Source organism: Nycticebus coucang, chromosome 13 (genome assembly GCF_027406575.1).
Source record: "Nycticebus coucang isolate mNycCou1 chromosome 13, mNycCou1.pri, whole genome shotgun sequence".
NCBI lineage: Eukaryota > Metazoa > Chordata > Mammalia > Primates > Lorisidae > Nycticebus > Nycticebus coucang.
The window spans coordinates 101,504,400-101,515,556 of record NC_069792.1 but is presented as its reverse complement, the minus strand read 5'-3'; the positions used below and the strand labels follow the sequence as shown (position 1 = coordinate 101,515,556).

Below are 11,157 nucleotides of genomic sequence, written 5' to 3'. Positions count from 1 at the left end.
CCAAGTCAAGTACACTTTCACATCACATGGCTGCTATCGCAACAGACTTTTGAAGAAATACAATCATTGAATATATTTATTTTTCTGCAAAAACCTTAAAATAACTACAGAATTTTGGTAAGTGACAGAGTTCAAAGAATTATTTATGCCCTCTATTATTCTCCCATCATTTTACTTTCCGGTAATACTTATGCATTCTAGCGAGCTTAGAGCTTTACAGCTTTGCCCTCAAGGTCAGAGGCTTACAGGATATAAACTCAGTGAACTAAATTAAGAAAATCCTGAGATGTGAAATGTTGAAGTTAATTTACACATAGAACTCTAGTAGAATTTAACTACTTCTCTTATAGCATGTGTCCAAATTGTGATGTGAAAGAAACCAAGTGATGGAATCCAACAGTGAAAATATACAATTGCATATTAAGAACATCTCTTTAGTGAATATGAACTGAAATCATATAAAGGTGTTTCCATATTAACAGCAAAATATAAATGAAAAACTACCACATGCTTAACTTGGCTACAAACTGTACAAAGCACTATCATTTTACTACTGCGACTTTACTAATTCATTCTTTTGCTAATATCTTATAAATACTACAAATAAAAGGAAAGAAGTACTGAATATTACGTATTAAGCAATTCTGTAAAATGTAAACAAATTAGCACTCAAAACAATCTTTGTGAAAAATATTTATTCAGTTTTCAAATTAAAAGTATAAAAATTCATCATTTTAAGCTTACTGTTTTAAAGAAAACAAAGGAAATATGCCTGTATTCTCCAATGGAATAAAGTTGTATTTTTCCTTCTCCCAACTGTTTACATAAGGATAGTAACAAACCTTCCAATTTTTTTTTTTTTTTTGAGACAGAGTCTCAATTTATTGCCCTGGGTAGAGTGCCATGGCATCATAGCTCACAGCAACCTCCAATTCGAGCTCAAGTGATCCTCTTGCCTCAGTTTTTCTATTTTTAGTAGAGACAGGGTCTTGCTTTTGCTCAGGCTGGTCTTAAATTCATGAGAGCTCAAGTAATCGACCCACTTTGGCCTCCCAGAGTGCTGAGAATTACAGGCGTGAGCCACCACTCCTGGCCAATCCTTTCAATTTTTAAACCCAAGCTAGTTTGAGGAACATTTCAAAAAATTGTTTTGGTGTCTCAACACCAAACAGTGTCTCAACAAAAACCTCTCCATTTATATTTCAAAAGTTTCAAAAAATGTCAATGAATTGACTAGCACACAAAATGATATACACTGTATTTCTAAAGGCCTTTTGGACCCCGTTTAGTAGTAAACCAGCTGCTGGTGTATCTTGGGAGAGGTCAAACAGCACTGGGGAAGGGGAAAGGAACTCGCTTTCCATTCCGGTGTGCATGCAACAAGCAGCAAACCAGCAAAGTTACTCCGGTTAGCTTGTGTTCAGCTGTGCTTTCTGCCACCAGAAGATCCATTTAATGAATTCTGAAGATTTGGAATATTTGACTCAAGGGAAGGATTTGAATTTCCCTGCTGAGAACTCCCGCTGACCGGGCTTCCATGACCTTTCAAAATACCAGTACACTTTCAATGGTCCATATAATTAGCTTTCCACAATCTTACACAGCCATCATCTCCTGAAGATGCCAGCACTGTTCCTGTTATATTCCAACTCACTCGCCAGACCTGAGAATTATGATTATCCAACTGAGCCACGATATGGATTTCAAATTTTGTTGGACCACCAGAAGAAGTTAAGTTCTTTCTTCACGGGTTTTAATGTAAAAATTCTCACATCTTTGGTTGCTACCGCTAGAATATGGAAAGATCTCCCCAGATTTGGAGCAAACGCAATGTCATGTACAGGGTCAGTGACTGTCATAAGAGTTTCAGCTTTTGCATATTTCCTGGTGTTTTCATTGTGTTCAAAAATCTGAACCGTGGCCATTGCATCTGGACCGCTGTCATCACTTCTGACAGCTATCATGGGAGAATGAGCCCGAGAACCAGTGACTCTGGCTTCGAAGTTTATCACTGGATTCTCCTACTATTTCTTTTTTTTATTTCTTCAGTTTTTGGCCAGGGCCGGCTTTGAACCTGCCACCTCTGGTATATGGGGCCGGCGCCCTACTCCTTGAGCCACAGGCACTGCCCTCTCCTACTATTTCTTCCCAAACAGCAGCTGCTCTGTCAAAAGAACAGGAAGCCAAAACCTGTCCAATGCCTTTCACTTTTACCCCACACCTTAACGCTCTGGTGGCTGGAGCACATCGCCATTTGCCTGACGTGGAAGTGGAAGGCGACATCATGGATGAGATCTTTATGGCCTGCCGCGATGCTGCACGCTACGAACAAGGCTTCTGCCAGGTCTGCAGCCTACAGGGACTCTTCCCACAAAGGAGAATTTTTATAATTACATGAGACTATTTCATATACCTTTGTACAAGTGGAAAATTACCAAGAAAGCACAGTTAAACAAAACTTACCACAGTAAGGCCAGGTGCAGTGGCTGACCCCTTCAATCCCAGCACTTTGGGAGGCCAAAGTGGGAGGGTCACTTGAGGCCAGGAGTTGGAGACCAGGGCAACATTGAGAGACCCCATCACACAAAAATAAAAAATTAGCTGGGCATGATGGTGCTTGCCTGTAGTCCCAGCGACTGGGGAGGCTGAGGTAGGAGAATTTCCTGAGCCCAGGATTTTCAGATTATAGTGAGCTAGGAGTGCACCACTGCAGTCTAGACCCTGTCTCTAAAATAAAGAAACAAAAAAACTCCAAAACTGGCTACAGAAGAGATACCTTGAACAAATCAATTTCTAAAGAATGCAGAGAAACATGTAACTATGAGAAACCACCCCAGATAAAAGGGCCAAGTAAGACTATTTTGCACAAAAAATTGTAGAAAACCTTTAAAGACTATATTTTCCCAATGATGCATAAATTGACATAAAAATGAGAGATTTCCAATTTTATAATAAAGCAGGCAGAATATTGATAACTTTATCTAATAAAAGCTATAAAAATAATGAAAATCACAGAAAGTAAGGAAAAGTTGAAAAAACTTTAAACAGGCTTGGTGCCCATAGTTTAGTTGTTTAGGTGTCAGCCACATACACTGAGGCTGGCGGGTTCAAACCCGGTCCAGGCCTGCTAAACAACAATGACAACTACTACAACAACAAAAATAGCCGTGTGTTGTGGCGGGCGCCTGTAGTCCCAGCTACTTGGGAGGCTGAGGCAAGAGACTCACTTAAGCCCAAGAGTTTGAGGTTGCTGTGAGCTGTGACTCCACAGCACTCTACCAAGGGTGACATAGTAAGACTCTGTCTCAAAAAAAAAAAAAAAAGGGAAAGAAAGAAAAGAAAAATCTTAAATAAATATGAAGAAATAGTACCCAACAGGGCGGCGCCTGTGGCTCAGTCGGTAAGGCGCCGGCCCCATATACCGAGGGTGGCGGGTTCAAACCCGGCCCCGGCCAAACTGCAACCAAAAAATAGCAGGGTGTTGTGGCGGGCGCCTGTAGTCCCAGCTACTCGGGAGGCTGAGGCAAGAGAATCGCTTAAGCCCAGGAGTTGGAGGTTGCTGTGAGCTGTGTGAGGCCACGGCACTCTACCGAGGGCCATAAAGTGAGACTCTGTCTCTACAAAAAAAAAAAAAAAAAAAAAAAAGAAATAGTACCCAACAGCACATTCAGAAAACAATTCACTATAACAAAGTAGGATTTAGTCCAAGAATTCTATGATAATTAAATATTAGGGAATTAATCATATTAATTGATATATCATGAGGAAATGTACATTATTTGAAAACATCCTTGAATAAATTATATATCCTCTCTTAATTAAAGATATTTAAGAAAATATGTAATCTCTTCAAGCCAATATCTTACAGAAGAAAAATGTCAAAAGCACCCCCACCACTATTTGAAATTCAGTCAGGAGCATTCATCAGTGCAATTAGAAAAGATTAAACAATTAGAGTATTATAATTAAAAGAAGATGCAAAGTCAATAGATGATATGATAGCATCCATCATATCATCTGGCAATTTTAGAGAATAAATAATAAAAATAACAAATTTGGAAAACGCTCAGTAATGAGTCAGGATGCAGATAAATGCAACCACCACCAGAGGGCTTCCGGTACCAGAGGGGGCCAAGTTAGACTGTGGCCCTCAAATGCTCCCAGGGTTGCAATCGTCATTCTCAAAATACATTGGAGAGCTGTGAATAGAATAAGGGCTGGGATTCCAGAGATGGAAAAACCCTCCCACAGCCGGAGTCCTTTCTTCTCTGGGGTACTTGACAAATCCAGGCATAAGGAAGGGACAGGTTTGGCCTACACAGTGACTCAGCTCTGGGAAGACAAATCCAGTAAAAATCTTTGGACCAGCTGGAAACTCACAAAGCCACAAGCACATGCTCCTCTTCCCACATGGAACTGATGCTGAGTTTTGGGTCAGGAGGTGAGTGATGATAACCTGGGAGGGACCTAAAGAAGGGAGAGTGAAGCCTCCGTCAGTCTCAAGGTTTTCGGGAACCACATCCCTGCAGAGGAAGGAGGCCTGCTTCAGACACAGCTTTGATCCAGCTCTGAAGACACTTGCCAGCTTCTGGAGCGGCACAAGTAGCTGGTGGAAGCTTGAAAGTGAAGCACATGGACACCAGTGGGCAGAGCCAAACCTCCCACATCCTGCAGGCTGAGGACACAGGCCCGGCAGAGTCTCCACCAGAAGCCTGGGAGGGCCATGCCTGGGGAAAGGGATAAAGAAGAGGTGACCTGAGTCTTCTTTAAACTGCACCCCAGAGCCAGCCAAGCTCACCTTCTGCTGGACTTGACCTCTGTGGTCCTTTATGCTGACCAGCCTGAGCAAGGAGAGGACGGACCCTCTGACAGATGCACCCCAAGTAAGCCAGTCACAAAAGGCAAACACTGGGCGATTCCACTCAGGGAGGTCCCTGGAGCAACCACCCTCCTGGGAACAGTGGAATGGGGCTGCCAGGGGCTGGGGAGGGATGGGGAGTTGGTGTTTAACGGGTACAGAGTTTCAGTTTTACAAGATGAAAAAAGGTGAATGGTGGTGATGGGTACACAGCATTATGAACATATTTAACGCCACTTAAAAATGCTTACAAGGCTAATTTTTGTGGTGTTAATTTTATCACAACAAAAAAGAAAAATATACACAAAGGAAAAGTGATGGTGATTCTCTGTAAGAGGATCAGTCAACATGATGGGCTTTTATGACCAGATCAGAGCGGTTGTTGATTCATTGGTGGAGATGCCATTACTGGGTAGTTGTCCTTCTGAGACTGGGATATTTTGTTTATATATATGTTTTCAGTCAGTGCAGTGGCTCACACCTCTAACCCCAGCACTTTAGGAAGTCAAGGTAGGAGGACTGCTTGAGAATAGCAGTTCAAAACCATTCTGGACAACATAGCAAGACCCTATCTCTAAAAACAATAATCATCTGGGCCACTGCCTGTAGTCTCAGCTACTCAAGAGGCTGAGGCAGGAGGATTGCTCGAGCCTGCAAGTTTGAGGGTGCAGTTAACTGTGACGATGCCACGGCACTGTTGACCAGGTGACAGAGTGAGACCCTCTCTTGAAAAGTAAAACAAAGGCTCCTGTCTTCCTCTGTGGTTCCTGGATCATAGCTCCCAGGGCCTGGGTTCAGGGTCTAGTCTTTTGGTGTAATGTCAGGGCACTCCAAGCTTCAGAAACAGGGCTCTCCTGCCCTCCCTTCACTCGGCCACAGCAGGACTCTACTCTGATTGTTGGCCAAAAGACCCTCAAGCCAAAGAGGGCTTCGTGTCCTGTCCTACACACTGGAGAAAGAAAGGCTGCCCAGGGGCAGGAGACATCTAGGCCAGGCCCTGCTGGGTCCCCTCAGTCTGCCAGCGCCAGGCCCCCACCTAGTGCCAGTCACGCTGCCATGGTCACGCGTATGCAAAGAGGCCTCTGTAAAAACCCAAAGACAAGGTCTGGAGCTTCCAGATGGCTGAACACACAGGGCTCCTGGAGTGTGGGGCCCAGGCTGGGCACAGGGGCTCTGCGTCTCCCCCCATCCTTGTCCTGCACACCTGTTCATGTGTTTCATATGTAATATCTTTTATAATAAACTGATCACTTAAGTGAGTGTTTTCCTAGCAAATTAATTGAACTATGGGACTATGGGAACCTCCACTTGAAGCTGGTCGGTCAGAAATTCTGGGGTCCTAGATTTGCAACTGGTGTCTGCTGGGGGGATGTCCTGGGGGTTTGGCACTGATGTGTCTCCACCCAGCTGGTGCCTGATGCACAATTCTGACTTTGGTGGCCAGTTAATTGAAACAAAAAGAAAAGACCTTACTATAAATGGGAAGGGATAGAGGGGAAATATTTTAGTGAAATACAAACAGCAACAAATAAGCCAAACTGTTTTTCAAGGAATAACATAACCATAGGAAGAAGGTGACAAAACCAGCCCAAGATATTTGGACTATGTTGCCCCAGGCTGAGGGCAAAAGAGCACGGCAGAAATACTGGATTCTGCTTTACTAGGTTTCCTTTTCACAGACGTATGAATAAGCAGTTCTAAAACTCTGTGCAGGTTTAGGGTTGAATAACTAAGTAAATACTTGTGGATAATGGGGGTCAGACTTCGGGGTCAGAGAAGGAAGTGACCGACAGGAGACGGGGCAGAACGGCGGTGGTGCTGGGTGGGAAGAGGGCACCAGGGCTTGGCTTTGGATGGGCACACAGACACAGCGAGGCTGGGGTACGTAGATACTCATGGTCTGACAGCTGAGTTCGTGCACTCATCCTGGAAAACGTGCTGCCCACCTCACTGCTGAATATCACTACAGGCACCTTTGAAGTGCTCCCCTCGGGAAGCTGTGCAGCCACGCCAGCACCTAATCCACCCTCCAAAGCAATTTTGGAACTCTTCTTCCGGAATGGCCGTCAGAGCTGGTGTCGTATTATCTTGGTGTCCTGAATGTCACCAAAATGTCTTCCTTTATCTTCAGGTAAAGATAAAGGTCATTAGGGGCCAGACCAGGTGACTAGGGAAGATGTTCAAATATAGTTATTTGTTTGGTGGCTAAAAGCTCCCTCGCCGACAGTGCTGTGTGAGCTGGTGCATTGTCATGATGCAGGATTCACGAGTTGGTGAATAGTTCAGGTCATTTTCATGCAGCCTTTCAGCACATGTCTACCTGGTGGCCTCACTTGTCAGCCACTTCCACATCCTCTGTGTCCCACCAGTGAGCGCATCTGTCTTGTGTCCTGCCGTGTCCAGAGCAGAAGACAGGGCTAGCATGAGGCAGGACTCACAGGTTCCAAGCCAAATGACCCCTTCCCCGGACAGGCTCTGGGTAGAGTGCGTGTTTGAGGGCTGGGCAAAGACGGGGGCAAGGACAAGACCCCAGGCCCCCAAGAGTGGAAGGGACACAGTCCATAAAGGAGGGCTCTCCTGTTTCCTGCAGCGCTCTCCAGTCCAAAACATGCACATGTGCGCATACACACACTCACATGCACACACACGCACTCACATGTACATAGACCGGCAGACTTACTTAAGAATGGAGACAAACCACAGGTCAGATGGCACCAGCACTGACCACCCGCTACAAAAAATAATTAAAATATAAAGTAAAGATTAAGTGTGAATGTTAGGATAGAAGTTAAAAATAGGTGTAACTTATAGGATATATAAGAAGTAAAAAAGTGTGTACAAAAAGTAGTAAGCCACTTCCGCCACCCCTCTGCTGTTAAACTTTGTAGAGCTTTTGTCTTTCAACAAACTCTGAGTGTCTTAATGTAGCACATCTCCTTTTATTTCATTCTGATTGGTCTGTCTGCTGAGAAAGAGGCTCCAATTGAGAGACTCTGGCCCCCGATGTGTCTGGAAAGGTGCCCTTGGAAGGCAGGTGGTCGGCAGCCTACAGGGTGGCAACCCCCCTGGCCGGGGCCTGTCCTGGGTGCCCTGTTGGAGGGCTTGTATTTGTTGGTGGTGGTGTCTTATAATCCTGTGTCTGTCCACCCGAGAACTCAGGGTTTAAGAAGTCCCAGCACGCTTTCACTCCCACCTCAGCCTCTGAGTGTTGTGATCACAGGCGTGGGCCACGGCTCTCGGCCTACTTTTTCTATTTTTGAGCATGAATCAGGGCATGGAAAGGAGGAATCCATCAGATGGATTTTCCACAGGTCCCTCTGCTGCCTGTGTGGGGAGGCCCGGCCCGAGATCTCCTGGGGGGAGACTGATCCTGGCAGGAGGGAGAATTGTGGTCAGGAGGTGAGAAAGTGCGAAGGATGCCCTGTGTGTTCTTAGCGGGGAACTGTTTGCAGTAGAGGGAGTGAAAGCCTTCTAGGACCCCGCCTATACTTTCTCAAATAAAGCAAAGACCGCAGGAGCACATCACGTGGCATGAGGATACTTGTTGTTTGTGAAACTTCACTGCAGTTATACACAGACACGCACACAAAATACAGACCTCTCCGGGACGCGTGACGTGCTCTGACTGCCGTGGGAGATGCATTTCCTATTGCGGGTCAGGGGCAAAAATATATTTAAAGATTAAAACATGCAACATTACAAAACTTGACCTCCTTAGCAGTATCTTAGCTCCCCTATTACTTGGTGGTATTGTGTCCGGCTCAGCCATCATCCGGACCATCATCCGGGCCATTTAAACAAGGGACACCAGAGCAAGGTGTCCAAGCTTGCCGTGCAGCCTGCAGGCCCTGTTCCTCCAGGTCTGACTGCCCTGAGCTGGGCGGTGTCTGGCAGGCAGTCAGGTCAGTACAGGCCTGGGCCTGTCCTGAGTCAGCGTGGGGTCTCTGCCCCCAGCTCTGTTCCCACACCTCGCCTGGGTGGAAGCAGCTGCAAGCAGGGGCCTCCCAGGCTCCCCCTGCACAGTGACCTGCTTCAGTGGGCTCAGCAAGAAATGGAAACTTCCTCAGCAGGGGTGCTGGGCCCAGGGCAGGACTTTGGAGTCTCTTAGCTGATCTTTCCTCCTGCTTTAGACATTCTGAGCACCAGGAAACTGAAACTGAGCCCTGAGCACCAGGAAACTGAAACTAAGCGCTGAGCACCAGGAAACTGAAACTCAGAGGCTCCAGAGCCCAGAACCCTCCTCATGAGCCAATGAATAAAATTTCTGGTGTCCCTCCACCCCCTCCTTTCCTTACCGTGGTCTTGCCCTGCTCCCTGGTGGTCTGCTCACACCCTGAGCCCAGGACAGAGAAAGCTCCAGGAGTCCTGACAGGGAGCTGCAGGCCCCAGGGGTCAGGGGCCACTCCTGGGGTCATGGGTGGAGAGAGGGTGTGGGGTGGGGGCTCCTGCTCAGAGTCACGTCCACCTTTTGTAGCAGAGTAGGGTTAAGAAGGAAAGGTTTCTGCCTTTTAGCTCCCCTGATGGGATGACAAGGGCTTCAGCTTTCCAATCCCATTATACAAGCAACCCAAGTGCCTCGTTAAAAACTGGGGGGCACAGGTCCCCAGGCCCCACCCATCCCCACCCAGCCCCTGCCCTCGCTGAGCCCACCAAGGCCACATGCTGCAGGTGAAGCCTGGTGTGTGGGGTCGGGGCAGAGGTGATGGGAGCAAGGATGGGGTATGTGTGAACATGGCAGTCAGACCACCTGATGCTGGGGACCCCGTTCCCCCCACTTCTGAGGGCCTGAGGAACACATACCGATGGCCACATCCCTTGCTGATAACGCTGACTTTCTTCCCCATTCCCCATGGGCTGTGGCACTAGAGGCCCAGAGGGCTACACCAGCCCTTCCACCTGCTACCTGGCCCATATCAGAGGTTGTTAACTGTGGGGGTCAGGCCTGTGGCCTTCGAGGGGCCCAAGCAAATTCTCCAGGGTGGGGCTCAGAGAGGGTCCCCTCCACAGGCAGCCCATAGGCTCATCTTCCAGCCAAGATTGTACAACCATCAGTCCCGGAGCAGCCTGGGAGGTTTCTGTACTCGGGACTTGGTCTTCCCAGGAGGACTTGCTGTGTAGGGCCTTAGCAGGGAGGAAAAGGGGAAGACATATGGATTCCCCAGCCCTGTGTGGACCCAGGAGGGGACTGAGAAGACCTGGGAAACTGGGACACCACAGGCCCAGGCTGGCTGTGGACACACCCGGTTTCCAGGGGATCTGAGGAAGGGAACCCTCAGGCTGGGGAAGTCACAGCAGGGGCAGGGACAGGGGTGTCAAGGGGCAGATCCTATGGATCTGGGGAGGGGGTGCAGTCCCCGCCTGGGCCTGCCCACCAGGGGCTTCCTCAGGAGCCCAGAGCATCTGGGAGGCCCACAGCGTCCAGCAACAAGATCAGCCGCCCACCCTGTGGGCAGATTCTGGGAAGGGGGAGCTGAATCAGCCAGCAGAGAAACACAGAGGTAGGGCACGCTGGGTGGGGCTGGCAAGTCCCAGCTGCAGGGCCCTAGAAGGGTGGCCCTTCCTCCCCCAGGCTATAGGAAATGGAAACTCAGTGCCCTGGGTTCCTCCCCTACCCCAGGCTCCCCCTTCTCAGGGAAACACCCACCCTTCTCCCCACCCAGGGAAGGGCAGCAGGGACCAGGCAGGACCACTTCCCACCAATGGAGGTCAGGGCTGCCTCTGGCCTCAGGCCTGAAAGGACTCTGCCCTCCAGCCTCTGGAGCAGAGGGAAGGCACCTGCCTGAGGGTCCTGGACCCAGGAGGGAAAAGGGGCTTCAACTCTGATCCCCTTTCTCCTTCTGCAGAAGGGAAATAGCCACACTGGCTTCTCAGTGAGGTGTGAAGAGAAATAACAAATAAAGTCACCTGGAAGGAGTAGGACGTGCCAGGAGGTGAGAGTCCAGCTGGCAGTGCAATTTGTTATAGAAATTCCCATGACTGCTTGCACCCCATGTGGCTCAAATCCAAATTCCCGGCCACAGGTTTGGGTGCCACTTCCTCTCCCCATCCCACCATGGCTTGCTGGTCCCTGTCCCTCTGGTCAATTCATGTTGAGTGAACAGCCCAGTGAGAGCCTCCTGGCTAGGCCCAGAGCCCATGTCAGGGATCCCACTGCCCACCATGTCCCAAGCTCCCGGGAGGGCAGTGTGACTTACACTGTGGAGCCTCCAAAGGGTCTGCTGGCTTATTCCCTGCTGCTATGCCTGGCTGAGTCCCTGTCATGTCCCCTTTGGTTGGCAATGACACTCATTCACATGTTT

General features: G+C 48.3%; 1 protein-coding gene and 1 pseudogene across 1 annotated transcript; both read right to left on the bottom strand.

Annotated features, from left to right (window-relative positions):
• Positions 1-778: 778 nt before the first annotated feature.
• On the bottom strand, positions 779-2,248 carry LOC128563444 (nucleoporin SEH1-like; annotated as a pseudogene).
• Positions 2,249-3,629: 1,381 nt separating this feature from the next.
• LOC128563443 (uncharacterized) lies at positions 3,630-11,119 on the bottom strand. Its single transcript, XM_053558699.1, has 6 exons — positions 11,053-11,119; positions 9,659-9,720; positions 9,154-9,263; positions 8,457-8,504; positions 7,539-7,589; positions 3,630-4,727 (listed from the first exon to the last, which is right to left on the bottom strand). The coding sequence occupies exons 1-6, from the start codon at positions 11,117-11,119 to the stop codon at positions 4,151-4,153; spliced, it is 915 nt and encodes a 304-aa protein (XP_053414674.1). The 3' UTR covers positions 3,630-4,150.
• Between the last annotated feature and the right edge of the window lie 38 nt (positions 11,120-11,157).

What these genes read in the sequence shown, in the direction of transcription:
- LOC128563443 (XM_053558699.1), bottom strand. Translation starts at nt 11,119, where the DNA reads ATGACAGGGACTCAGCCAGGCATAGCAGCAGGGAATAAGCCAGCAGAC. An exon ending in CCCTTTGGAGGCTCCACAGT is followed by an intron (nt 9,721 to 11,052) that starts GTAAGTCACACT and finishes CTGGGCCTCTAG; the next exon opens with TGCCACAGCCCATGGGGAAT. An exon ending in GGGAGCAGGGCAAGACCACG is followed by an intron (nt 8,505 to 9,153) that starts GTAAGGAAAGGA and finishes GACCCGCAATAG; the next exon opens with GAAATGCATCTCCCACGGCA.